Consider the following 27473-nt stretch of genomic DNA (forward strand, 5'->3'; position numbering starts at 1 on the left):
TGATCATCATAGGATTTTAAAAGCATTTTTTACAACCTCTTCAGTCGAAGAGGTTATAGAAAAAATGCTTTTAAAAGTAAAAAAAAAAAGTTGGCCACGCCCACCCGGTCACATTACACCCCCTCCCACTAAGCCACGCCCACAGAACCGGTAGTAACAAATTTTACATTTCACCATTGGTTTCCACCCATTGCTTCTGGTTCTACCCTCAGGTGCTTTGGAGAATAGCTTGACTCCCTCTTCTTTGTGGCAGCCCCTGAAATATTGGAACACTGCTATCATATCTCCCCTAGTCCTTCTTCTCATTAAATTAGTCATAGCCAGTTTCTGCAACCATTCTTCATACATTTTTGCCTCCAGTCCCCTAATTATCTTTGCTGCTCTTCTCTGCACTCTTCAATCAAAAAAGGCAATAGAAGTGGAATTCCTGCTGAAGAGGCAATAGGAGAAAATGAGATTTGTTCTCACTTGATAGAGCCGGGCCACTTGCATCCAGTCCGATGGGAGCTGTACCGCATGGCAGAAATAGCGCCGCACATGTGGGCGGCAGGGCTGAAGGTAGGAAGCCAATGCCAGGAGGAAATTAGCCGTACTGCGGATGTTCAGTTCTTGGCGGGCATACAAGGCAACCTGAGTGAAGAGAAAAGAGATCGTAGGAGTGAGCAAAAACCTCTTCTAATATTATTAGGAAGATTAGGAATCTTAATACTTAATAAGACCAGTTTGCTAATGTTTAAATATTGAGCTGTGTGCAAAATTTAGGTATCCCTGCTCAAATTACACTTCAAAGAATCCCTAAATAAACAGCCGCAGGCAAGCCCTCAATGTGATATGAGGCTAAACCACAACGTAATTCTGCAAGTTGGAAAATATTACTTGTTACTAATTTGCAGACATTTACAAATTCAAAAGTAGAAAGTGGTACTAGGACAGGTGCAAAAGCCTGGATGTCCTTCCGGTTAGAACTTTATAATGTTTTGCAGAAATAAGAGTTTTCAAATATTCTCTGCAATCCGCTAAGAGTTTTCTTATTCTGGCGTTTGGAATACTTTCCTACTCTTCCTTGCAGAAAGGGGCTGTGCGGTGGCTCAGCGGTAAGACATTGGAGTTGTTAGCGAGAAAGCCAGCAGCCTGGGTTCAAGACCTGAGTGCCACATGACAGGGTGAGCTCCTGTCCTTGCCCTAATGCCTGTCAACCTAGCAGTGTGAAAGCATGGAAATTCAAATAGATAAATAGGTACCACTTCAATGGGAAGATAACAGCATTCTGTGACGTCATGCTGGCCACATGACATCAGAAATATCTTTAGAAAGTGCTAGCTCAACGACCTTGAAACGGAGATGAGCATCGCTCTCTAAAGTCAGCAAGAAACTAGCGTAGAAAATCTTCTCGTTCAAAAATAACATAACATAATAAGAGTTGGAAGGGACCTGGGAGGTCTTCTAATCCAACCCCTTGCCCAGGCAGGAAACTCTACACCATTTCAGACAAATGGCTATCCAACATTTTCTTAAAAATTTCCAGTGTTGGTGCATTCACAACTTCTGCAGGCAAGTTGTTCCACTGATTAATTGTTCTAACTGTCAGGAAATTTCTCCTTAGTTCTAAGTTGCTTCTCTCCTTGATTAGTTTCCTCCCATTGCTTCTTGTTCTACCCTCAGGTGCTTTGGAGAATAGTTTGACTCCCTCTTCTTTGTGGCAACCCCTGAGATATTGGAACACTGCTATCATGTCTCCCCTAGTCCTTTTTTTCATTAAACTAGACATACCGAGTTCCGGCTACCGTTCTTCATATGTTTTAGCCTCCAGTCCCCTAATCATCTTTGCTGCTCTTCTCTGCACTCTTTCTAGAGTCTCAACATCTTTTTTACATAGTGGCTACCAAAACTGAATGCAGTATTCCAAGTGTGCCCTTACCAAGGCATTATAAAGTGGTATTAATACTTCATATTTGATATATTAACTTATATCAAATATCCTTCATATATCAAATATCCTTAGGTCTCCTTGCACATGCTGGAAGTTTTAAATTATTCATAGTATTCAACTACAGGGACTGGAAGAGCCATTCTCAAGCTTCTATCTGAAAATCCTGACGTTGGAGCGCGGTGACTCACGAGATTAGGATGCTGAGATGACGATCAACAGGTTTGCATTCGAGACCCGGTTGCTGATGTGGGATGGGGTGAGCTCCCGTCACATGCACCACCTCCAGTTCAAAAGTGGGCGGCCGCTAAAAGTGTGTACCACTTCCATGGGCAATTTAACAGGGATGTGAAAGGAGCTCCCTACAAGGCATCCCCCGAGGCAACGGGTCCTTGAGTGGCTCAGACTGCTAAGACAATCTGTTATTAACAGCAGCTGCTTGCAATTACTGCAGGTTCAAGCCCCACCAGGCCCAAGGTTGACTCAGCCTTCCATCCTTTATAAGGTAGGTAAAATGAGGACCCAGATTGTTGGGCAATAAGTTGACTTTGTATATAATATACAAATGGATGAAGACTATTGCTTGACATAGTGTAAGCCACCCTGACTCTTCGGAGAAGGGCAGGATATAAATGCAAATAAAAACAAAAAAACCCAAAAAAAACCTGGTAATGCCACCAGTCAATTCCTTCAACTCGGAAGCGCTTCAGTACTCCTGACATGATTGTATAACGTTGGAAGACCACGGAGGGCTAGCCTAACTGTGTACCCACTGCAGGAATCCTCACATCATTCAGAATAAATGGCTGTTTCCTTGAAAACCTACCTGTTCGTGGTCAATTTGAAGATGTGTTTCGGATCATCTGACTAACATTTTGAGTCTTATATAATAATAATAGATAAAGGTAAAGGTTCTCCTCGCACATATGTTCTAGTCGTTCCCGACTCTAGGGGGCGGTGCTCATCTCTGTTTCAAAGCCAAAGAGCCGGCGCTGTCCAAAGACGTCTCCGTGGTCATGTGGCCGGCATGACTAAACGCCAAGGGCGCACAGAAGGTGGTCCCTATTTTTCTACTTGCATTTTTTAAGTGCTTTCGAACTGCTAGGTTGGCAGAAGCTGGGACAAGTAACGGGAGCTCACCCCGTTACACGGCACTAGGGATTTGAACCGCTAAACTGCCGATCTTTCGATCGACAAGCTCAGAGTTTTAGCCAACTGAGCCACCACGTCCCAAGTAATAATAATAATAGGCACTTTAAATTAAAGATTTTGGTTATTCTATGGCGCCCACAACAATTTGATCTCCCAATAAATTGGGAGATTTATTGGGGGATCAATCATGTACAGAGATAAATCATGCATCACAATGACAAGCAAACAGATAATCTCTTAAATTCAGGAACATCCATGGTACACAGGTGTTCCTAACGCCTTACACATCCCAGACATTCCCAACCCTCATGCCCAGGCTCCACAGCCCCCTTTCATACCTTGAGGATGAATTCTGGTTCATATTCTGCTAAACTCTTACATATTTTCATCAGTTTCTGCTGAAGCAACCCTGGAGGATTCCCAAAGTTTGCTCCTTCCACCAAGGAGCAGCAGACAATGCTCAAGAGTATTAGCTAAAAAAAAGTGGGGGGGAGAGAAGGATTTAAGAAATTCAATTAAATTCATGGGAATTTCCTCACCAATTCTAGTTTTCTAGTCCAGGGGTCTCCAACCTTAGTAACTTTAAGGCTTGTGGACTTCAACTCCCAGAATTGAACTCTTGGAGTTGAAGTCCACAAACCTTAAAGTTACTAAGGTTGGAGACCCCTGTTCTAGTCCAAAAGAGACAGTTTAATTAATATAAACACAAAGAAAAAGAAATCATGAGAACCTTTTTTTAAAAAAAAAACATCCCAGACTAAAACTGAAAACTGGAATGAAAGAATGCAGAACGTTATTTGTTTAGTGATCTTTGCAAGTTACACAACACTGAAAAAAAGTGACTTGTGACTATTTTCAATTTATATCGCTCTGAATTCTAATCCTGCCTTAGGCACCAAAGCTGGTTGGCTGACCTTGGGCCAGGTTCTCTGTCTCAGTCCAGTCCATCCCAACTCACAGGGTTGTTGTTGTTGTGGTGGGGAAAAAAATAGGAGGAGGAACGAGCACAGGTTATCCTCAACTTACAACCATTTGTTTAGCGACCGTTCTATGTTAAAATGGCACAGAAAAAAAAAAGTAACCTGACCAGTTTTTCATACTTACGACTCTTTCAGCATCCCTATGGTCACACGGGCATAATTCAGACCCTTGGAAACTGGCATGTATTTATGACAATTGCAATGTCTTGGGGTCATGTGATCCCCTTTTGCAGCCTTCTGGCAAACAAAGTCAATGGGGAAGCCAGATTCGCTTAACAACCGTGTTACTAACTTAACGACTGCAGTGATTCCCTTAACAACGGTGACAAGAAAGGTCATAAAGTGGGGCAAAACTCACTTAGCAACCGTCTCACTTAGCAACAGGTTCAGTTGTGATCCTAAGTCAAGGACTGCCTGTATTTGTGGCTCAGGATTGAAATGAGGGGTCCTTGGAGCTCTCTAAGCCTGCTTGTTTCCTTGCGGTCCTTTCATTACCCAAATAAGGTAACATCATCAGTGCTATCCCAAAGGTGCTTTTTCAAGAGGCAATTGGACTTTCTGGTTTTTCTTTTGAAGAGGTTTCGCTTCTCATCCAAGAAGCTTCTTCAGCTCTGACAGGATAGTGAAGAATGGAAGGATTTATACTCCTTGTGGATAAGCTGGTCATTTGCATCCTTTTAGCTAGTCGTTGAGGCCACCTGGAGGTTTGTCTGTGCTGTCAGGATCACCCGAGCGGTGCAAATGGATGCGGAGTTCCTTCTTGGAACTGCTGAAAGGACTGCAGTGTAGACTGGAGATAGATGATGTCGTATCCCTCTCTCTCTCTCTCTCTCTCTCTCTCTCTCTGTTGAGTCAATATTTTGGATGGCGTGGACAGCTGGTTTGAAAAAGCGGTTAAAAAGGCCATCTATATCAAAACTGAACAGCCCTCTCTCAACAGAGAGACCATCGAGTCCAGGGGCGGGTTCTATTTACTTTTACTACCGGTTCGCAACAAGATCACGCATACGCAGATCGCCTATATTGACATCCGGGTCTGTGGGCGGAGCCTCCCACTGGTTTTACTACCAGTTCTATACAGGGGTGAAATCTAAATTTTTTTGCTACCGGTTCTGTGGGCATGGCTTGATGGCCGTGGCTTGGTGGGGGTTGTCATGTGACTGGGTGGGTGTGGGTATGTGACTGGGGGATCAAAAGACAGAAACTCACTAGCAATGTCCTGCTGGATCAGGGTTGGACTAGATGACCTCCAGGTCCCTTCCAGCCGTGGATTATCCTCTGAAGCTGCATCTGGTGCCAGGTTTGTACTCCTTCCTTCCTTCCTTCCTTCCTTCCTTCCTTCCTTCCTTCCTTCCTTCCTTCCTTCCTTCCTTCCTTCCTTCCTTCCTTCCTTCCTCTCTCTCTCTCTCTCTCTTTCTCTCAAAAATGAACCCCCCCACATACCGCGTTTTTCCTTCCAGCAGGCTTCCCTGATAGCGAAACCAAACCCCGGGGGGCGGGGAAATCCATTATTCCTCCCAGCAGGCTTCAGGGAAGCTTCAGGGAAGCCTGCTGGGAGGAAAAACAGACTCCACCCCCCATTTTTTGGTTTGGCTACCAGAGCCTGCGGGGAGGAAAACCAGATTCCCCCCTCCCCCGTTTTTTGGCTAGCATCCAGCTGAGCCGTGCATCATCAGAGGTTTTTTTTACTTTTAAAAGCATTTTTTCAGCCGAAGAAAAAATGCTTTTAAAAATAAAATAAAAAAAACCTCTGATGATCACGCGGCTCAGCTGGGCATTGCGGGGTGGGCAGGGATTTTTGCTACCGGTTCTCCAAACCACCTGCCACCATCGCTACTGGATCGGGTGATCCAGTCCAAACCGGGAGCATTTCACCCCTGGTTCTATAGAACCGGTCTGAACCAGGGGCAACCCACCACTGATCTTAGTCAGAGCTAAAGAAGCTTCTTTTTTTAAAAAAGTAGTTTTTATTAAGCGGTTTTCTTTGTTTTGTATCACAATTTCAATCTTTACAGCACTCCGGCATCAGAATATCTCCTAGGTACATACCAGTTATTTCCATTATTCCTCCTTTCCATTTGTGTACATATCTGTTCTATACATTATATCATTATCGTAGTTTTGTAACTATATATATATATATATATATATTACCTTTTAACTTTAAAATACCTCTTAAACTACATTTACATTCTTATTCTTTACTTCTATTCTCTAACCAATTATACCATGTCTCCCAAATCAAATAGTATTTCGTTTCTCCTATTTCTTTTATTTTCATTGTTATCCTATCATTCCATCAGAGGGAGTGCTATCATTTTTCCAGTTCTGCACGTAAGTAATTCTAGCCACTGTTATTATATATAACATGATATATTGAGTTTTCTTACAATAATTTCCTCTTACTATACCTAATAGAAATAATTCCAGTTTTAAATCTATTTGTTGTTTCGTGATTTCCTCTAACCGTTTTCTAAATTTTATCCAATATTTCTTGGCTTCTGGACATGTCCACCACACAGGAAAAAATGTTCCTTGCTTCTGCTGGCATTTCCAGCGTTCCGCTGATCTATTTGGCAACATTTTCGCCAATCTTGCTGGGCTGAAGAAGCTTCTTGGATGGGAAGAGAAACATCTTCAAGAAAAACCAGAAGGTCCACTTGCCTCTTGAAAAAGCACCTTTGGGACAACCTTGATCTGGGATGACTAAGAATCTCCATAGACATCGTCAGTGCTAGTTAGGTAACTGATGATGTTACCTAGTTTCGGTAATGAAACCTTTGCAAGAATGCAAGCAAGCTCAGAGAGCATCAAGGACCCCTCACTATCTGTATTATTCTTGCTTGCAGAGCTTTTATTTGTTTGTAAATATCCACGAAGGTGGGAAAGATCAGGTCACACCCCATCAGTAAGCATTGCTACTACTACTGCAGCTTGTCTCTTACCTTCTGGTCTTTCACAGCTACTCCTTCATCATCATCCTCTATCTCAGACAACAGGGTGTCATCTTCCTCCTGTAATTGTTCCAACTCATCCTCAGGCATTGCAAGGACATATTCTGGGATGTTGTTGAATGAGTCTACCTCGTCCTCTTTTTTCTATCGTTGGACAGAAGAAAAATACAAGTCACCGTTAAGCCACCAAGTCAAATCAGCTGACAAGCAATGGCCACCCCTTAAATCTGAAAGAAGGCAAAGCTGCTAGTCTAACGTTTAGGACGCCATTTCCTTCATTTGTTTTTCCATTTCTGCTCCAACAGCCTACCCTACGTGTCAGGGATGCCCATCCAAGCTACGTAACACAGGTAGTCCTCGACTTACGACCACGATTGAGCCCCAATTGCTAAGTGAGAATTCGGTTGAGATTCGCCCTCATTTTACGACTTTTTCTTGCCACGTTTGTTAAATGAATCCCTGCAGTTGTTAAATTAGCAACACGGTTGTTAAGTGAATCTGGCTTCCCCATTGACTTTGCTTGTCAGAAGGTCGCAAAAGGGGATCACGTGACCACCCCTGGGATACAGCAACCATCATAAATGTGAACCGGTTGTCAGGCATTTGAATGTATATCACGTGATGCTGCAACGGTCATAAGTGTGAAAAATGGTCATAACTCTTTTTTTTCAATGCCGTTTTAACTTTGATTGGTCACTAAGTGAACGGCTGTTAAATCAAGGACTATCTGTAGAGGAATTCTTTGCTAAACAGCTGGTACCAATGTGTGCTAAGAAAAAGGGAGCTCTGACCCCAAGTCGCCATAAAATGCATGGAAGGAACATTGAAGCACAAAAGAAGCCATTGTGGGAAACCATCAGAGAAACAAGTAATTATAAGATGAGTAGAATAGAGTAGAGTAGCGTAGCGTAGAATAGAGTAGAATAGAACAGAACAGAACAGAACAGAACAGAATAGAATAGAATAGAATAGAATAGAATAGAATAGCTTTATTGGCCAAGTGTGATTGGACACACAAGGAATTTGTCTTGGTGCATAGGCTCTCAGTGTACACAAAAGAAAAGATACATTCATTAAGAATAATAAGGTACAACACTTAATGATAGTCATAGGGTACAAATAAGCAATCAAATCATATTAGGAAACAGTCAATATAAATTGTAAGGATACAAGCAACAAGGTTATAGTCATACAATGATATGCGGGAGGAGACGGGTGATAGGAACGATGCAAAGATTAATAGTAGTGCAGACTTAGTAACTAGCTTGACAGTGTTGAGGGAATTATTTGTTTAGCAGAGTGATGGCCTTTGGGAAAAAACTTCTTGTGTCTAGTTGTTCTGGTGTGTGAAGTGCTCTAAAGCATAATAAGATAATTACTTTTGTCATTTTTAATTTTTTTAATATGTGCCAGTGTGCTGGCACACATTAAAAGAATGAAATTCTGATGCCCGTTCTCGAAAGAAAATCATGATTTTCGCCATTGTCTATCCACTGCAGGATGAATGCCTCTTCTGCCAACCAACTAATATAGTTCTGAGCTTTCTTTTGCCAGTTGGGCCTGCGATACCACGAAGCCCCCTCCTGGAAGGTAACAAAGAAAATTGGTCATGGGGAGGATGTGTAGCATTCCCTGCCAATATTGCAGACTCTGGTCAGGCATCACTTATATTCTATGTCCTACATAGAAAGAAGCAAACGTCTAATAATCTTTTCTGCTCTCCTTACCACTCTCTGCACAGCCTTATGGCCTCAAAGCTAATCTAAACTTCCGAGTAAAGAAATCTGTTGCAAAGATCTGAAATCAGGCATGCCTGCGTCAAAGGTGTCCGTTTCCAGAATGACATAATGCAATTTCAAGGAAACACCACCTTTGATTAAAGCTTTTTCCTGACAAGTGCTATGCATGCAATAAATCACCCTTTGCATTTCTGAATCAGATCACTGCCTAGAGCCATCCTCTCTAACTCATCTCCACACAGCAACCTTCCTAATGTGCCCTCCAAATGAATGTGTGGATACTACAATAGTTGCAGCCCCATTTGGTCCTCCATTAAGCAGTCCAATGACACTGTGGAAAATAATGACATATGTGGAAAATAATTAAGGTCAGTCAAGATTCGTAATTGGTTGGGGGATTACGAGGAAGTTCTAGTAGAGTACTTGGAGAAATATTTCAGTTTCTCAACCTTGACCACTTTAAAATACATGGACTTCAACTTCCAGAATTCCACAGCCAGATCTGAAGAATCCTGGTAGTTGAAGTCCACATATCTTAAAGTGAACAATAAACACTGCCCTACTATGAAGTAAGTTGGGGAAAGCTTTAAAAAAAAATCTGGAAAAAGTTAATGGCACACAATTTCAATAATGACAATAAATTCTTCCACTTCATGGAATCCATATATCTAAACACAAAAAAAAAATTGCACTGATATTTAGAAATAAATCTTGAACGTATCCTTGGGAATCAAATTCAACATGAAGGAATCTTGATACTTATGGTACTTATTTTCTACAGATAAGGTTGGAGCTTTCACAGGCTGTCCTTGATTTACAACCATCCTTTTAGTGACCATTTGAAGATACATCACTGGGAAAAAAAAGACTTACAACACGGGGTGAGTTCTACTTACCTTTACTATCGGTTCGCAACGGGATCACTGCGCATGTGCAGATTGCCTATGATGACATCCAGGTCAGTGGGCGGAGCCTCCCACCAGTTTTACAACCGGTTCAATAGAACCGGTCCGAACTGGGGGCAGCCCACCGCTGTTAGAACAGTTTTTCACACTTCCGACCACTGGTCACATGATCAAATCTGGACAGTTGGCAACTGGCATGTTTTTATGACGGTTGCAATGTCCCAGGGTCATGTGATCATTTTTTTGCAATCTTCTGACAAGCAATGGGGAAGCCAATCGTGATACAATCTACAGCAATTCACTTAACGACTGTGGTAAGAAAGTTTGTAAAATGGGGCAAAGCTCATTTAACAACTGTCTCACTTAGCAGTATAAATGTTGAGCTCAATTGTGGTCGTAGGTGAAGGAATACCTATATTTCCTTCTAAAAAAAAATTTATAGAAGTTTTTTATTTTTATTTCTCATAAAACATATAAATGTACAATCTCTTTAACCATTCTTTTCACATATATTATCTTTTGGTTTCCATATTGATTCACTCTTCATCCTAAAACTTTAAAACACATTCAGAGTTGCTCTTCTAACATTCCATATCTCCCTTCTTCCACAACAACCATTCCTCTCCTTCTCTCCTCTTACCCTTCCCTCTGTTCTGCTATTCTTTTCAACATTCTTCTTTTCTCCCCTCCTTCCCCTTCCTTTCCCCCACTTTTCCCCTCTTCCTTGCTTTCTAACCCTTTCTCCTACTCTTATTTTCCCTCCCTCCCTTTCTTCCTCTCCTGTTTCTTTTCTTCTCTCTCTCTCTCTCTCTTTTCCTCCCTTCTCCTCCCTCCTTCCTACCTCTGTTGTTGTTGTCCATTTTCAATTCAATATTTTGTCAAGATGGTATTCGAGCAACCCCGATCTTATATTTACCCACATTTTCCTTTCAATTTCTTTTCTATTTTGCTGATTAGACATATATCATCTTTAACATACATTTATATAGTACCTCCTTTTTCATTTTCCCTCTCCTTCCCTTCTTTTCATTTACTCAGATGTCCTCTGGGTTTCTATTTTTTTTTATTTGTCTTTTCTCTCATTTATTTTTCGTGTATTTTTTTTTTTTATTCATGCTGCTTTTCTAGCCAATCATAAAAACATCGCCAGGTCTTGAAATATATTGATTCCTCTTTATCTTTTATTCTTAATGTTAGTCTGTTCATTTCTGCACATTTCCTTCTAAACTTCAGTTTTAGTCTTACCTCGTGCTCCTCCAGTTCCTGGTAAGATTGAGAGGTCTCCTCCTGTCGTGGCAATTCAGCAGCATAGAGTTTTGGCGAAGGAGGGAGTGAGAATCCTTTCAAAAGCTTTGCAGAATCCAGAGGGAGGTTTGTTGGAATAACCGGGAGCAACAAGCGAGCTCTTGATTCTTCCAGCCCTGGCAAAGTAAGGCTGGAGAAAGTTTGCTGTGTCAAGAAGGGATTTTCCGACCGCAGCAAATTTGGCTGAGAGAAGGTACAATAGGAAAGCAATTTCTTAGGCCCGGTTTGCAGAAACTGAGATAGCTGGAAAACAAACAATAAAAGCGACATTTAAGACCATGGTGTCAAGCAGACATCTTCCCTCCAACTCCCAAGTACAGATAGTCCTCGTCTTAAAACAGTTTGCTGAGTGACTATTCGACATTATAACAGCACAGAAAAAGTGACTTATGACAGATTTTTACTGGGATTACTTTAATCACGCTGGTCACGTGATTAAAATTCAAACACCTGGCAACCAGTTCAAATTTACGACAGATGTTGCGTCCCAGGGTCACATGGTCAACCTTTGAGACTTTCCGACCAGCAACGTCAACAGAAAAGCCAGATTCACTTAACAACCGTGTGATTAACTTAAAACTGAAGTAACTCACTTAACCGTGAAAGGAAAGGTTGTCAAAGAGGGTAAAATTCACTTAGCGACAGAAATGTTGAACTCACTTCTGGCCGTAAGTTGAGGACGACAATGCACCATTGAATTGTCTTCACTCAGCCGCGGCTTCCTTACCATTAACTTGCTTTGTTCCTGGTTCTGGTTTCTTCCCGATGTCTCTCTGGTCTCTGGGATATTGTCGCTCTTTGTAGATCCCTCTGGGCCTTTCCAGAAGCTCTCCATGTGTGCCTCACCCACATCCTTCTGCTGGGACACAAGCAGACACATGTAAATAAGCGGAGCAGCAGCAATTGAATTCATGCGTCGCCATGGTTCCTTTCTTCTTTCCGATACTCTGAAAACTACCCTTGATAAGGCTGGGTCTGAAAAATGTCACAATGAACTTGACTTCTAGAGACATCTTAGATTTATAATTTTTTACCCACGTGAACAGAAGCAAGTCTCCAGCTGGCATTTTCACCTTCCCGGTCTAGTGTACGTCTTCTGAGATCTCATTGTGGTCTCCTATCCTATTTAAACTTAACTGTGTTTTTTTTTTCAAAAACAGAGGCCAGACAGAGAATCCACTTGGCAGGATACCACCTTCAGAGACCCTCAACATTTTTGTTTCTCATAATTGCGTGTGATTGAAGAAAAGTCACAACCTTTTTAGAATAGAATAGAATAGAATAGAATAGAATAGAATAGAATAGAATAGAATAGAATAGAATAGAATAGAATAGAATAGAATAGAATAGAATAGAATAGAATAGAAAATATGGAACGGAATAGAATGGAGTGGAGTGGAGTGAAGTGGGATGGGATGGGATGGGATGGGATGGGATGGGATGGGATGGGATGGAACAGAATGGAATAGAACGGAACAAAACGGAACAGAATAGAACAGAACAGAATTCTTTATTGGCCAAGTGTGATTGGACATACAAGGAATTTGTCTTGGTGAATATGCTTTCAGTGTACATAAAAAGAAAAGATACATTCGTCAAGAATCCTAAGGTACAACATTTAATGTTAGTCCTAGGGTACAAATAAGCAATCAGGAAACAATCAATATCAATATAAATCATAAGGATACATGCAACAAAGTTACAGTCATACAGTCGTAAGTGGAAGGAGATGGGTCATGGGAATGATGAGAAGATTAATAGTAGTGCAGATTTAGTAAATAGTTTGACAGTGTTGAGGGAATTATTTGTTTAGCAGAGTGATGGCGTTTGAGAAAAAAACTGTTCTTGTGTTTAGTTGTTCTGGTGTGCAGTGCTCTGTAGCGTCGTTTTGAGGGTAGGAGCTGAAACAATTTATGTCCAGGATGCAAAGGGTCTGTAAATATTTTCACGGCCTTCTTTTTGACTCGTGTAGTATATATTTAAATTGACTAGCCAAGCACCCGTGTTAAGCCAACATTTATTAGGAATATTTTCAGAGGCGCAGGGTCTTAGCTGTACCTTATCATGCTGAGTGGCCAACCTGGAGCATTGGAGATCCAGGAAGGTGAGGTAAATCAACTGTTCTGGAGTGAGTTACTGACCGGCCCTAGTTGACAGGACATTTCAGATGACCTACCCACAATCCTGAAGGATGGACAGGATTCAAAAGTCGAAGCCGAGATTCTTCCAGTTTTTGGAGAATATCAGGAACAGGAGTATTTGCATGGACAGAAGGCTTCTCCACACAATGAGGGGCAGTGGGATCCATAGTCTTTGAGGAAAAATTCAACAGGGTTTCAATCTCTGCAGAAAGAAAAATAAAGACAGCGATTAGGTGCCAAAGTAAAAATCCATTTCTGAATGGCTTGGGAATGCAAATTCAGTGGGCAAGCTTACATTTAAAACTTGTCTTTTTAAATTACCCTATTTTTCAGAGTGTTAAGTGTCAGCCTCCGCTTTCTACTGATTTATCGATTTATTGCTCTGCTTGCTACAGTTGTCATTGTAAGGGGGTGGGAAGTGGGGAGCTGTCTTGGTTATGGAAGAAGAGGGGAAGTGAGCTGGTGGAGATGTTGTGAAACAGGGAGAGGATTGGAAGAATTTTCCCTCAGTGTTTTCTCTGTAGTTGGGAGACGTGCTGATAACCTGTCAAGGCCAACCATTCAGGCATATCAGAGGGATGGAGCCATCTGAAGCTGCACCCCACATGATCCCCTGGAGGAACATGGATTGGATAATACTGACTAACCTTTGGGGGGAAGGTTTTGGGGATATTTCCTATATGTGATTTTCCCGCCTATTGCCTCAGATCTTGCTTTTCTTTGGTTGCGTTCAGTTCGGTGTTTAAGATGCACCCAAATTTCCCCCCCCCCCTTTTAGGTGGGAAAAAGGTGTGCCTTATACTCTGAAAAATATGGCATGCATGTCATAAATTCACCATCACGACAAGGGGCTGTCCAGACCCTTCTTAAAAACCTCCAGTGATGAAGCACCCACAACATCTGAAGGCAAGCTGTTCTAGTGGTTAATTGTCCTCCTGTTAGGAAGTTTCTTTTTAATTCCAGGTTGTTTCTCTCTTTGATTAGTTTCCATCCATTGTTTCTTGTCCCGCCTACAGGTGCTTTGGAAAATAAATTGACCCCCTCCTCTTTGTGGCAGCCTCTCAAATATTGGAATACTGCTATCATGTCTCACCTTGTCCTTCTTTTCTCTAGACTAGCCAAACCCAAATCCTGCAACCGTTCTTCATATGTTTTAGTCTCCAGGCCTTTAATCATCTTAATTGCTCTTCTTTGTACTTTTTTCCAAAGCCTCAACATCTTTTTTTGTAATGTGGTGACCAAAACTGGATGTAGAACTCCAGTTGATGTCTTTACTAAGGCTTTATAAAGCGGTATTAATACTTCACATGATTTTGATTCTATGCCTCTGTTTATACAACTAAGGATTGTATTAGCTTTCTTGGCTGCCGTCACACACTGCTGGCTCATATTTAATTGATCGTCCACTAGGACTCCACGATTCCTCATACAGTTGCTGTTTTTGAGCCAGGTTTCACCTAATCTGGTTTTTCCTGCCCTGGTGTAAAACCTTGCTTTTCTCCACATTAAATTTCACTTTGTTGGATACGGCCCATTGTTGTTGTTGTTCTTTCTTTTATCATGAAACTGTGTTTTCAAAGGCCCAAGACTTGCTTTTTCTTAACCAGTCCAACCTGCATGTTCTTGCTGTTTTATTGATTAAACACCAAACGTTTAAAGATCATTTGACAGTATAGTATTTCAAAATGCACCTTTAAATTTAAAACTCTTGCATCTTTACCAAGGATTTGCAAGACCAGATGTGATTCTGTTGCAAAAAGGAAGCAGAAATTATTTTAGTTTATTGCAGAGTTTAATCTTTTTCAAAGACCTACCTAGTGGCACTGAGGGTGGCGAGGCGTTCCTACGCCTCCTCCCTCATTGCGTCAGCAGATAACCGCCCGGCCGCTCTGTTTCGGGTGACCCGTTCCCTTCTACACCAGGGGGGACAGGATGACCCCTTGCAGGGACGTGCCGAGGAGTTTAGTGGTTATCTATACGATAAAATCGCTCAGCTTCGGGATAGTTTGGACCAAGTTTGCGATGATCCGGATGAGATGACTGAGACGCGTCTTGTTGATGTTGTTTGGGATGAGTTTGATTCTGTGGCTCCCGAGGACATGGACAGGTTGCTGGGGAGATTACATGCCACTACATGTTTACTGGACCTGTGCCCCTCCTGGCTGGTGCTGGCCACCCAGGAGGTGACACGAGGCTGGCTCCGGGGAATTATAAATGCTTCTTTGTTGGAGGGGGTCTTCCCCGCCGCCTTGAAGGAGGCGGTGGTGAGACCCCTCCTCAAGAAGCTTTCCCTGGACCCAGCTATTTTGAGTAATTACCGTCCAGTCTCCAACCTTCGCTTTGTGGTGAAGGTTGTAGAGAGTGTGGTGGCGTGGCAGCTCCCCCAGTACCTGGATGAAGCTGTCTATCTAGACCCGTTCCAGTCCGGCTTCCGGTCCGGGTATAGCACGGAGACAGCTTTGGTCGCGTTGGTGGATGACCTCTGGAGGGCCAAGGATAGGGGCTGTTCCTCTGCCCTGGTCCTGTTAGATCTCTCATCGGCTTTTGATACCATCGACCATGGTATCCTGCTGCACCGGTTGGAGGGGTTGGGAGTGGGAGGCACCGTTTATCGGTGGTTCTCCTCCTACCTCTCCGACCGGTCGCAGACGGTGTTGACAGGGGGGCAGAGATCGACCGCGAGGCGCCTCACCTGTGGGGTGCCTCAGGGGTCGATTCTCTCGCCTCTCCTGTTCAACATCTATATGAAGCCGTTGTGCGAGGTCATCAGTGGCTTCGGGGTGAGTTACCAACTGTACGCTGATGATACTCAGCTGTACTTTTCCACCCCGGGCCACCCCAACGAAGCTGTCGAAGTGCTGTCCCGTTGCCTGGAAGCCGTACAGGTCTGGATGGGGAGAAACAGACTCAGACTCAATCAATCCAAGACGGAGTGGCTGTGGATGCCGGCACCCCGGTACAGTCAGCTGCAACCGCGGCTGAATGTTGGGGGCGAGTCATTGGCCCCAACAGAAAGGGTACGCAACTTGGGCGTTCTCCTGGATGGACGGCTGTCGTTTGAAGACCATTTGGCGGCCGTCTCCAGGAGAGCTTTTTACCAGGTTCGCCTGGTCCACCAGTTGCGCCCCTTTCTTGACCGGGATGCCTTATGCACGGTCACTCATGCTCTCGTCACTTCTCGGCTGGATTATTGCAATGCTCTCTACATGGGGCTACCCCTGAAGTGCACTCGGAGACTCCAGTTAGTCCAGAATGCAGCTGCGCGGGTGATTGAGGGAGCATCACGTTGCTCCCGGGTAACACCACTCCTGTGCGGTCTGCACTGGCTACCTGTGGTCTTTCGGGTGCGCTTCAAGGTTTTGGTTACCACCTTTAAAGCGCTCTATGGCTTAGGGCCCGGGTACTTATGGGACCGCCTGCTGTTACCTCATGCCTCCCACCGACCCGTGCGCTCTCACAGAGAGGGTCTTCTCAGGGTGCCGTCCGCCAAGCAATGTCGGCTGGCGGCCCACAGGGGAAGGGCCTTCTCTGTGGGAGCACCTACTCTCTGGAAAGAACTTCCCCCCGGTTTACGCCAATTACCCGACCTTCGGACCTTTCGCCGGGAATTGAAAACCTATCTATTTATCCAAGCGGGACTGGCCTGAATTTTAAATTTTTAAATTTTAACAATTTTAGTGGGTATTTTAATATGGTCAATTTGACGGTTTTAATTTCGGCCTTTACTGAATAAGTTTTTTAATTGTGATTTTAAGTTTGTATATTTAACTGTTTTAATGTAGGCTGTACACCGCCCTGAGTCCTTCGGGAGAAGGGCGGTATAAAAGTTTAAATAAATAAATAAATAAATAATAAATAAATAAACGATCCCTTATGACACCTCAGCCATTTTACAATGTGTTCTGGGACTTCAGTTCCCAGAATTCCCCACCCACATCATAAAAGTTACCCAAGTTGAGAAACACTGTCCTAGCAATTAGAGGACATAGCGTTCCTGCTCTTAGACAGAGGCAAGGAGGAAGAATGACGCTTCATAGCATCAGCTGCAGCAAAAAGGTTGGCATCAGAATGGGTGAAATTAAATATTTCGGCCTTTGTTTTCCATTTTTAGCCTTTGGATTGGAGTTATGAGGCAACGTGGAAGACCAAGAAAAGACAGAATAACAGAATTAGAAGGGACCTTGGAGTTCTTTTAATCCAACCCCTCCTCAGGCAGGAAACCCTATAGCCATGATGGCGAACCTATGGCACGTTTGCCAGAGGTGGCACGCAGAGCCCTCTCTGCTGGCACACGCACCACGGCCCCAGGTTAGATCTCCCTAGCATTGCTTCTGTGAGCTTCTGTTTCCCTACAAACGAAGAAACAGAAGCTCACAAAAGACAAAGATCGTATCTCTTGCCACACTATCAGTGTTGGGATGCCCCGCCTGCCATCAGCCAGCAGGTCTTCGGGTCTCTGCTGAGCATGCGTGCATGTCCAAGTATGTCCGTGCACATGTCCATGCATGTGCACTTTGGCGCACTTTCATGCATGCATGTCTGTCCATGTTCACATTTGCACGCGTGCACACTGTTCAGTTTGGACATGTGCATGTGGGCAGTTTGGGCACTCGGTATCTAACAGGTTTGCCATTACTGCCCTATAGCATTTCAGACAAATGGTTATCCAATCTCTTCTCAAAAACCTCCAGTGTCGGAGCACTCCCAACTTCTGGAAGCAAGTCGTTCCACTGATTAATTGTTCTAAATGTCAAGAAAGAAATTTATTCTTAGTTCTAGGTTGGTTTTCTCCTTGATTAGTTTCCATCCATTGCTTCTTGTTGTATCTTCAGGCACTTTGGAAAATAAATTGACCTCTTCCTTCTTTCTGGCAGCCCCTTAACTGCAGCCCCTTAAGTGCAGCAGCTGCCAAAAAAGCCAACAGTTCTGGGTTGCATAAACAGAGGGATAGAATCAAGATTACGTGAGGTGGGCGCTCCAGTGACGTCACCGCTCCTGCTGGGTGCTCTAACAGAGCACTCCGTGTTAGAAGATTGTAAAAGTCAGTGAAACAGAAAAAATCACTGTTCACTGAGCTTAGCATACCCTATGGGAAAAAGGGGGTTATGCAGAGTTGTGGAAAAGTGGTAGATCTGACAGGGGGTTTGCTCTTAAGAGCGAATTTTCCTGGATTTATGGTCCCACCGAATTCCACTCCCTCCAACTTCAAACACACTCCTGTTTTTTATCAGGAAAAAGGAGTAGGAGAGTCGCTTCTGCTCAAAAGGACTTATTAAATTGATTGATTTTCTAAGCAGACGGGAATTTCACAAGCGTTCGATCTTTGATGTAGAATCAGCACGGCAAGTACCGACTCCCTTTCTGAAACCTGAAACCTTTCTTTGTCTTTGATTAATTGACTTTTAAAATGGCGTCTGAAAGTGAAAGTAAAAATTTTTAGTACGATAAAGTAGCGTTATTTGTGGATTGTTACAAACGGAGTTTTTTTTATACTGAAAGGAGGGAAGGAAAGTTGTTAAGTTTAAATTCCTGATTCTTTTGAAGACAGAATGGCAGCTAAACCTTTAAAGCCTTCTGGAAGAAGGGGATCTGAACCAAGTCTTGAGGATATATTGAAAGTACAATTAAAACTTTCTGAAGATAGGCAAAAAGAGATGATGGAGAATTTTAATGCAAAAATAAGAGAAGATATTCTCATGGCAGTTCAAGGACTGAGTAAAAAAATTGAGGGATTGGAAGAGGAAATGCAACAGATCTCTCAGTCAAATAAGCATTTAGAAGACAAAATGAAAGGTGTTCGGCACAGAATATTCAGGAACCAATAATGTTGGAAACATGGGAAAAAATTTGGGTTAGAAATGTTAAGTTTATACAAGCACAGAATTTAAGGGAAAATTTTTATAAGATGTTTTATAGATGGCACTTAGATCCCAAAAAATTATCATGTATGTATCCTAATATCCAAGCGAAATGTTGGAGGTGTGATTGTGATGACGCTACATATTTTCATATTTGGTGGACTTGCAAGAAAATTAAGGTCTTTTGGATAAGAATTTGGTGGATTATTCAAAATGTACTGAAGAAGAAGATAAAGTTCCTGCCACAATTTTTCCTTTTGGGAATTATAACGAATTGTACAGGGATTGAGACTAAATTGATTCTGAATTTAATAACAGCAGCAAGACTGTTGATTGGACAATACTGGAAGAAAGAAGAGATACCTACAATAGAAGAATGGATACTGAAAGTTATTAATTTGGCTGAGATGGCTAAAATCTCAGCTTTTTAAAAGACAATACGCAGGAAAGATATTTAATTGAATGGAAAAAATTGATTGATTATCTACAAAATAGATATCAGATTAAGAAATATCAGATTGCCTTTGAATAATTAGAAAGTTATTTTATGTAATGGGGAGGGGGTTGGGAGATGAAAAGCTTTGGATGTGGTTATTTGGATTGGAAGGGAAAATTTTATTCTATGTTTGGTTTATGTATAACAATACCTTGTGATTGACCCGGGAAGCCGGGGGGGGGGGGGAGGGAGGGGGGAAGGGGGTTTTTTGGGAGGGAGGGGGGAAAAAAAGGGGAAAAATGTTTTTGTTTTTTAAAACTCTTTCAATTAAAAAAAAAAAAAGATTACGTGAGGTGTTAATACCACTTTACAATGCCTTGGTAAGGCCACACTTGGAATACTACATCCAGTTTTGGTTTCCACAATGTAAAAAAGATGTTGAGACTCTAGAAAGAGTGCAGAGAAAAGCAACAAAGACGATGAGTGGACTGGAGGCTAAAACATATGAAGAACGGTTACAGGAATTGGGTATGTCTAGTTTAATGAAAAGAAAGGACTAGGGGAGATATGATAGCAGTGTTCCAATATCTCAGGGGTTGCCACAAAGAAGAGTGAGTCAAACTATTCTCCAAAGCTCCAAAGGGTAAGACAAGAAGCAATGGATGGAAACTAATCAAGGAGAGAAGGAACTTAGGAGAAATTTCCTGACAGTTAGAACAATTAATCAGTGGAACAACTTGCCTGCAGAAGTTGTGGGTGCTCCAACACTGGAAATTTTTAAGAAGATGTTGGATAACCATTTGTCTGAAGTGGTATAGAGTTTCCTGCCTGGGCAGGGGGTTGAACTAGAAGATCTCCAAGGTCCCTTCCAAGCCTGTTATTCTATTCTATTCTGAATGTTGATATGACACCAATATGCTCAAAGGCACTATCAAGGAGAAAGAATGCTGAAATGGAATAGCACCTTTGAGAAGGCCACGGGTTAGAAGATAAAGAGCCAAAAGAAAATTTACCTGTCTTAAGGATCACCAGACAAGCCCAGCTCTCCTGTCACTTCTCGTAGATGGTAATCTACCAATTCATTTCACAAGCTCTCTCTTTATACTAGAAGAGAAAATAAGAATAGCCTTTGTTATCTGCGGCACATTTTGTTACATGCTAGCAACACACACACATTCATAAACACATATATTAGAATAAGGTTATGATGGGCAAATCACAAACTTCCTTCTAGTACTGATGATGTAACCTAGTTTGGTAATGAAGCATCTGCAATAAAACCACCAAGCTCAGAGAGCATCAAAGACCCCAAAGGACCAGCTAGTTTGTTATTATGCTTTGCCTGGTTAGAGATAGGGGCAGACTCACCCACATATATAATTCAAACCAATTAGCAGCACTGAAGATACACTTTGGCTGTTTGGAGAAGACTTGGCCAGTGTTTTTCAACCTCAGCTACTTTAAGAGGAGTGGACTTCAGTTCCCAGAATTCTCCAGTCAGCCATGTTGGCTGAGTGGACTTCAATTCCCAGAATTCTCCAGTCAGCCATGCTGACTGAGTAGACTTCAGTTCCCAGAATTCTGCAATCAGCCATGTTTTTTTTTATTTCTTTTTGTCACAACAGTATACACAAACAATTGTCATAGATAAAACAACATATTTTGAAGCAAATATATACATATACAGTATGTAAAAAAATATGCATCAACTATATCAATTTGATATGATGAAGGGAACAATAGGACAGGAACGGTAGGCACTTTTGTGCTCTTATGCACGCCAGTCAGCCATGCTGACTGAGTGGACTTCAGTTCCCAGAATTCTCCAGTAAGCCAATGCTGGCTGGAGAATTCTGGGAGTTGAAGTCCAGCCCTCTTAAAGTAGTTGAGGTTGAGAAACCTTGGAAGTGGCTAATGCTTCAAATTCCTTTCTCCTGGCTCTGACACTTAATAAAAAGGAAACAAAAATTGTAAAACTGCATGACCTTGTTCAGATCACATCCTGGAACATATCCCACCCGCTGGCTTAGAGAGCTCCCCGCCCTGAATTCAAGGCCCCAAACATCTTTCAGATGACACAAACTTGCTCAATCCCTTAGCCTCAATTTTCCCTCACCCTGGATCCTTGATTAATTCAGTGTCACTGCCACTAATCCAGGGTGTGAGAAAAAAAGAACTTCCTTCATTTCACACATGTCAATGAGGTGACATGTCCATTCAAGCCAACATGGCTTCTTGTTCTTCCCTATGTGCAACAGCGTGATTACTCTTGATGCCAACTCACTGTACAAAGCCTGGCTTGCCAATACATTTACCTCCCCCCACTCTCCCGGGTAAATTTGAACTTGGGAAGCACATACAGGAAAAGGAGGAAGATTAAATAGGAGTGTAAGAAAACATTAAAACCAATAGGTCAATATTTACAGATGTGCCTATAATTTCTTTATAGGTAGTCCCCAACTTACAACAGTTCACTTAGTTATCGTTCGAAGTTACTAATCCTAACCGTAACCCTAAAAAAAATGAATTATGACTGTTTTTGACAGTTATGACAGTGGTAGCATCCCCCATGACGCCAGGTGTCACCCCAGCCCAGCTCCACCACACATGCGTGCCACCTTCCACCAGCTGGTCTTCGGGTCTCTGCTGCGCATGCGCCAGGGTTGGAGTACTTGTACGGGATGTCCACACACATGCACAGTGGGGCGGCGGGATGCATGCGCGGGGAGATCAGGTTGGTGCAGGCGGCTTTCCAGGCTCAAAATGGGGCACTGGGGGCCTCATGCGACACCTCCGTGCCCCGTTTTGACTTCCAGGTTGGTGCAAGTGGCTTTCCAGGCCCAAAATGGGGTACGTGGGGGGCGCATGTGTGTGGGGCGCCCGCACATGCGTAGGGGGTGCTCACATTACATTTTGGGGGTTCTATCACACTCGAGTGCATTCGCACATGCGCACACGCGCTTTGGGCATTCGGACCAAAATGGTTAACCATCACTGACCTATACCATTTCAGACAAGTGGCTGTCCAGTCTCTTCTTAAAGACCTTCAGTGATGGAGCACCTACAATTTTTGACAGCAAAGCTGTTCCACTGGTTAACTGTCCTCACTGTTGGGAAGTTTGCCCTCTGGTGCTTTGTAGAATAAATTTACCCTATCTTCTTTGTGGCAGCCTCTCAAATACTGGAATATTGGTATCATATGACCCCCTAATTCTTCTTTTCTTTAGACCAGCCAAACCCAAATCCTGCAGCCACTCTTCCTATGTTTTAGCCTCCAGGCCTTTGATCATCTTAGTTGATCTTCTTTGAACTTTTTCCAAAGTCTCAACAGCTTTTTCGTAATATGTTGACTTGGCTGGGTTTTTCTCTTGAACTGCCTTGATAAAATGTTCCTGGCTATCCATTAACTTTGATCCAATCTTTAGAGTCAGACGTAGGAACTTTGCTTCTCTCTTTGATTAGTTTCCAACCATTGTTTCTTATCCTGCCCTTCAGGTGCTTTGGAGAATAATTTGACACCCTCTTTTTTGTGGCAGCCCTTCAAATACTGGAAGTAAGTTGTTAAATTGGGGACTACCTGTAAAAAAACTTTTGACCCCTTTAAAAAAAAAAAGAGCCTCTAAACTTTTTTTTCCCACCTCATCTGTACGAAATCTTGGTTGAAAAGTGAAAATGAATCTACTCGGGCAACTTTCTCCTCAAGGCGCCTTTTCATAATTAACCAGCGCAAAGTTCGCCCATTTCTGCTCAGCCACACCAAAGACGCACGGCTGAGGTTAACGCCGCTTGGACCTGGGAGGCTGCGGATGACTCAGAGCCCTCGAGGACACGTGATTGCCATCCCCACGGCCTCGCTCGAGGCGTGACGCGGGGGGTGCTGAGCGAGGCCCGCCAACCGGGGAAACGATGGGGGATTGCTGTTGTTGTTGAAGATGTTGATGTTACATAGTTGAGGTTGCAAGAAAACAACAAGAGCACCAAGTACCCCACAACCCTCCTCCTCTGCCTCCTCCTCCTCCCTCCCACCGCCCAGGACAGCTGAAGTTCCCACGCCTTTTTCTAACCAGGAAGCAGCGACGTCTTTAAAGCCAAGATGCCAACCGAGCCTTTGCGTCCTTTGCGCCCAACCCCGATGCTCCCAACCGGCCGCGGTTCCCGCAAAGAAGGACAAGCGAAGAAGGAAGCCAGCGGGTTGCGGAGGCGCCTCCCTCCACCCCGGTCATAGGGCGCTTATTGCCCCGCTGACGAACGGAATTCGTCCCTCCTCTTCTTCTTGCCTCGCCCGACGCTTCCCGGCTTTAACCCGTTGCGTTTCAAAGCCGCGAAGGTTCAGGAGGAAAAGGATCCGAGGCGGGATCTTAATACAAGGTGTCCTCGATTTATAACGGGACCGTTCGAAGTGACATCCGGGCAATGAAAAAGGGGATTTGTGACAGATTTGCAATTTGCCGCTCTTCCCCTCCCCCAACATTTTTTTTATTTTATTTTGTCACAACAGTATACGTAAACATCGACATAAAAAAAACACATCATAAAATAAAAACATATATAAGTAAAAGTATGCAATAACTATATTAATTTGATATAATGAAAGGGAACAATAGGACAGAACGGTAGGCACTTTTGTGCTCTTAATACACGCCCCTTAATTATGCACACCCCTTAATTAACATTGCTGTAGGAACTGTAAACGAACTGTTGTAAATCTGGGGACTTAGCCGACCCTGCCGAGCAAAGCTAGTTGTGCAAAGTGAGCCACCCGCAGCTCATCAAACATCCTGGAGATTTTTTATTTTATTTTATTTTATTTTGAGAAGAGAGATGGGAGGTGAAACCTCTTCCAGGAACAAAAAACAACAACAACAAAAAAGAAAGTTTAGTTGCCTTTTGGGAAAAAAAATAAAAAACACCTATGAGTTTTAAATTCTAATCCTGATATAGACATCAAAGCCGTCCTGCTGTCCTTGGGCTAGTCCTTCTCGCTCTCTTAGCCTAGCCCACCTCTCAAGGTTGTTGTAGTGGTGAAGATAGGAGAAAGAACGAGTACAGGGAATCCCCAACTTTAGAACCGTTTGTTTAGGTCCATTCTAAACGATCTAAATTCTAAATAATAAATTCTAAATAGAATAGATCAGTGGTGGGTTTCAAAAAAATTTACTACCGGTTCTGGGGGCGTGGCTTGGGGGTGTGGGCCGGGGAAGAATACTATAAAATCTCCATTCCCTCCCCAATCCAGGGGAAGGTTACTGCAAAATCCCCATTTCATCCCAATCAGCTGGGACTCGGAAGGCAGAGAATAGATCAGGGGTCAGGGCCAGTCAGAATTTTTACTACTGGTTCTCCGAACTACTCAAAATTTCCGCTACCGGTTCTCTAGAACTGGTCAAAACCTGCTGAAACCCACCACTGGAATAGATCTATTCTATTCTAGTGACTGTTCAAAGTTAAAATGGCGCTGGCGAAAGTGACTTATGACCAGTTTTTCACACAACCCTTGCAGCATCCGCATGGTCACATGATCAAAATTCAGAGCCTTGGCAACTGGATATATTTATGACAGTTGAGGGCTACTTGTCAGATAATTTGTTAGGGAGTTGTGCAAACTTAATCTTTGGTTTTAGTTCTAGATTGTGCTACCCACAATTTGCTTATCTTTATTTTCTGCACGCAGGCAATTGTCAGGGTGTATGCAAAGTGCTAATGTGTGCTGCCCAGAGTTACTTTGATTGAGACGGGAAACTATCTAAAGTAAATAAAGGTGCTTTTTCAAGAAGCAACTGGACTTCCTGGTTTTTCTTTGAAGACGTTTTGCTTCTCACCCAAGAAGCTTCTTCAGCTCTGACTGGATGGTGGGCAATGGAAGTATTTATACTCCTTGCAGACAGATTGGCATTTGCTTTCTTGCAGAGAGTCCTCGAGGCCACCTGGAGGTTTATCTGTGCCATCAGGCTTGGGACCTGGGTACTTACGGGACCGCCTTCTGTTACCTCATGCCTCCCACCGACCCGTACGCTCGCACAGAGAGGGCCTTCTCAGGGTGCCGTCCGCCAGACAATGTCGGCTGGCGGCCCCCAGGGGAAGATCCTTCTCTGTGGGGGCCCCCACTCTTTGGAATGAACTTCCCCCTGGTTTACGTCAAATACCTGACCTTCGGACTTTTTGCCGCGAACTGAAAACATATCTGTTTGTTCGTGCGGGGCTTTCTTAAATTGTTTAGCTTTAAATTTTAAATTTCTCTCTGGTTTTAATTGGGTTTTTTTAGATTTTTTTAACTGTTTTAATTCCGGCCACACTGTATAATAAGTTTTTTAATTTTATTTTAACTGTACATTGTTTCTTTTTATTTTGGCTGTATACCGCCCTGAGTCCTTCGGGAGAAGGGCGGTTTATAAATCTAATAAAATAAATAAATAATAAATAAATCAGGATCACCTGAGTGGTGCAAATGGGTGTGAAGCCTTCTTGGAACTGTGTTATAGAATTCAGGGGTCTCCAACCTTGGCAACTTTAAGACTTGTGGACTTCAACTCCCAGAGTTCCTCAGCCAGCTTCAACTCTGGGAGTTGAAGTCCACAAGTCTTAAAGTTGCCAAGGTTGGAGACCCCTGTTGTAGATGGAGATAGATGATGTCGCATCCCTTCTCCTCTGTTGAGAGAAAGCTGTTCAATTTTGACATAGATGGCCTCTTCAGAGCTAAAGAAGCTTCTGGGATAAGAAGTGAAATGTCTTAAAAAGAAAAACAAGGAAGTCCATTTGCCTCTTGAAAAAAGCACCTTTGGGACAACCACAACCTGGATGACTGAAAATCTCCATGGACATAAATAAACCACAAACAGTAGGTTCGTTCAGCACGTGAGAAAAAAACTGTGTTGTCTCAAAGCAGCCCGTGACATACTATACAAATATTCCGACTTGTTCATTGGTTTAGTGTTTTTTTTAATGGAACCCTACGTTCTGTGGATTCACTGAAAACATTAAACTTGGGTAAAATGGGTTGACAGACTGCAGCTGCGCATCGTGAGTGAATCAGGCCGTGACCTTAAGCCACCGTATGGCTAATTACTTCATGTATTTATTTCTATCCCGCCTTTATTATTTTTATAAATGACTCTAGGTGGGAAACGTATCTGGTGACTCAAGGTGGTGAACATATCTAATGCAAACAGACTTCAAGCTGAGCCCAAAACTTCCGTTGCTAAGCAAGACAGTAACGTGGCCCATTTTGTGACCTTGTTTGTCATCGTTGCCAAGTGAATCACAGCAATTGTTACGTCACTAACATGGCTGTTTAGTGAATCTGAAGGTCTCAAAAGGGGATCACTTGACCCCAGAATGCTGCAACTGTCATAAATATGAGTCAGTTAACAAGTATCTGAATTTCGATCACATGTCCATGAGGTTGCTGCATACAGTCATAAGTCACTGTTTACTGCTGTTGTAACTTTAAATGGTCACTAAATGGACTGTTGTAAGTCGAGGACTATCTGTGTAGTGAACACTGCCATGCAAAGTGAGCTGTGGGTCATCTGCAGCTCATCGTATATCCTGGCAATTTTTTTTCAGTTTTTATTTTTGTTTGGCTGGGATGCTGTTTTTCAATCTTCAGTCTGAAATCCTTAGCTGTACAAGTTTATATAGGTGGTCCTCAACTTATGGCCACAATTGAGCCCAAAATTTATGTTGTTCGGTGAGAAATTTGTTAAGTGAGTTTTGTCCCGTTTTGTGACTTTTCTCACCACATCTGTTAAATGAATCGGGCTTCCCCATTGACTTTCTTTTTCAGAAAGTCGCAAAAGAGGGTCACATGACGACACCACCCCAAGACACTGCAACCGTCTTAAATGTGAGTCAGTTGATCAATCATCCAAATCACATGGGGGATTCTGAATGGTCATGAGGGGCCGGGATAGCTCAGGCAATAGAGAAGCCTGTTATTAGAACACAAAGCCTGCAATTACTGCAGGTTCGAGCCTGGCCCAAGGTTGACTCAGCCTTCCACCCTTTATAAGGTAGGTAAAATGAGGACCCAGATTGTTGGGGGGGCAATAAGTGGACTTTGTAAAAAATATACAAATA

At 42.9% G+C, this 27473-nt stretch overlaps 1 protein-coding gene across 4 annotated transcripts in view; it reads right to left on the minus strand.

Annotated features, from left to right (window-relative positions):
- TEP1 (telomerase associated protein 1) overlaps positions 1-23631 on the minus strand; it is a 133442-nt gene extending 109811 nt beyond the window's left edge. For 2 of the 4 annotated variants that reach the window (XM_058180294.1, XM_058180293.1), the window contains exons 1-8: positions 23462-23631; positions 20411-20501; positions 13139-13305; positions 11690-11821; positions 10903-11205; positions 7005-7157; positions 3418-3552; positions 469-630 (exon numbers count right to left, since the gene is read on the minus strand). In XM_058180294.1, coding sequence (XP_058036277.1) covers positions 469-630; positions 3418-3552; positions 7005-7157; positions 10903-11205; positions 11690-11821; positions 13139-13270 — 1017 coding nt within the window. In that variant the 5' untranslated portion in view covers positions 13271-13305; positions 20411-20501; positions 23462-23631. Of the gene's footprint in view, positions 1-468; positions 631-3417; positions 3553-7004; positions 7158-10902; positions 11206-11689; positions 11822-13138; positions 13306-20410; positions 20502-22396; positions 23381-23461 lie in introns of those variants that run through there. The other 2 variants (XM_058180296.1, XM_058180295.1) reach the window with 2 other exon arrangements.
- Between the last annotated feature and the right edge of the window lie 3842 nt (positions 23632-27473).

This window comes from Ahaetulla prasina, chromosome 4 (genome assembly GCF_028640845.1).
Source record: "Ahaetulla prasina isolate Xishuangbanna chromosome 4, ASM2864084v1, whole genome shotgun sequence".
Taxonomy (NCBI): domain Eukaryota; kingdom Metazoa; phylum Chordata; class Lepidosauria; order Squamata; family Colubridae; genus Ahaetulla; species Ahaetulla prasina.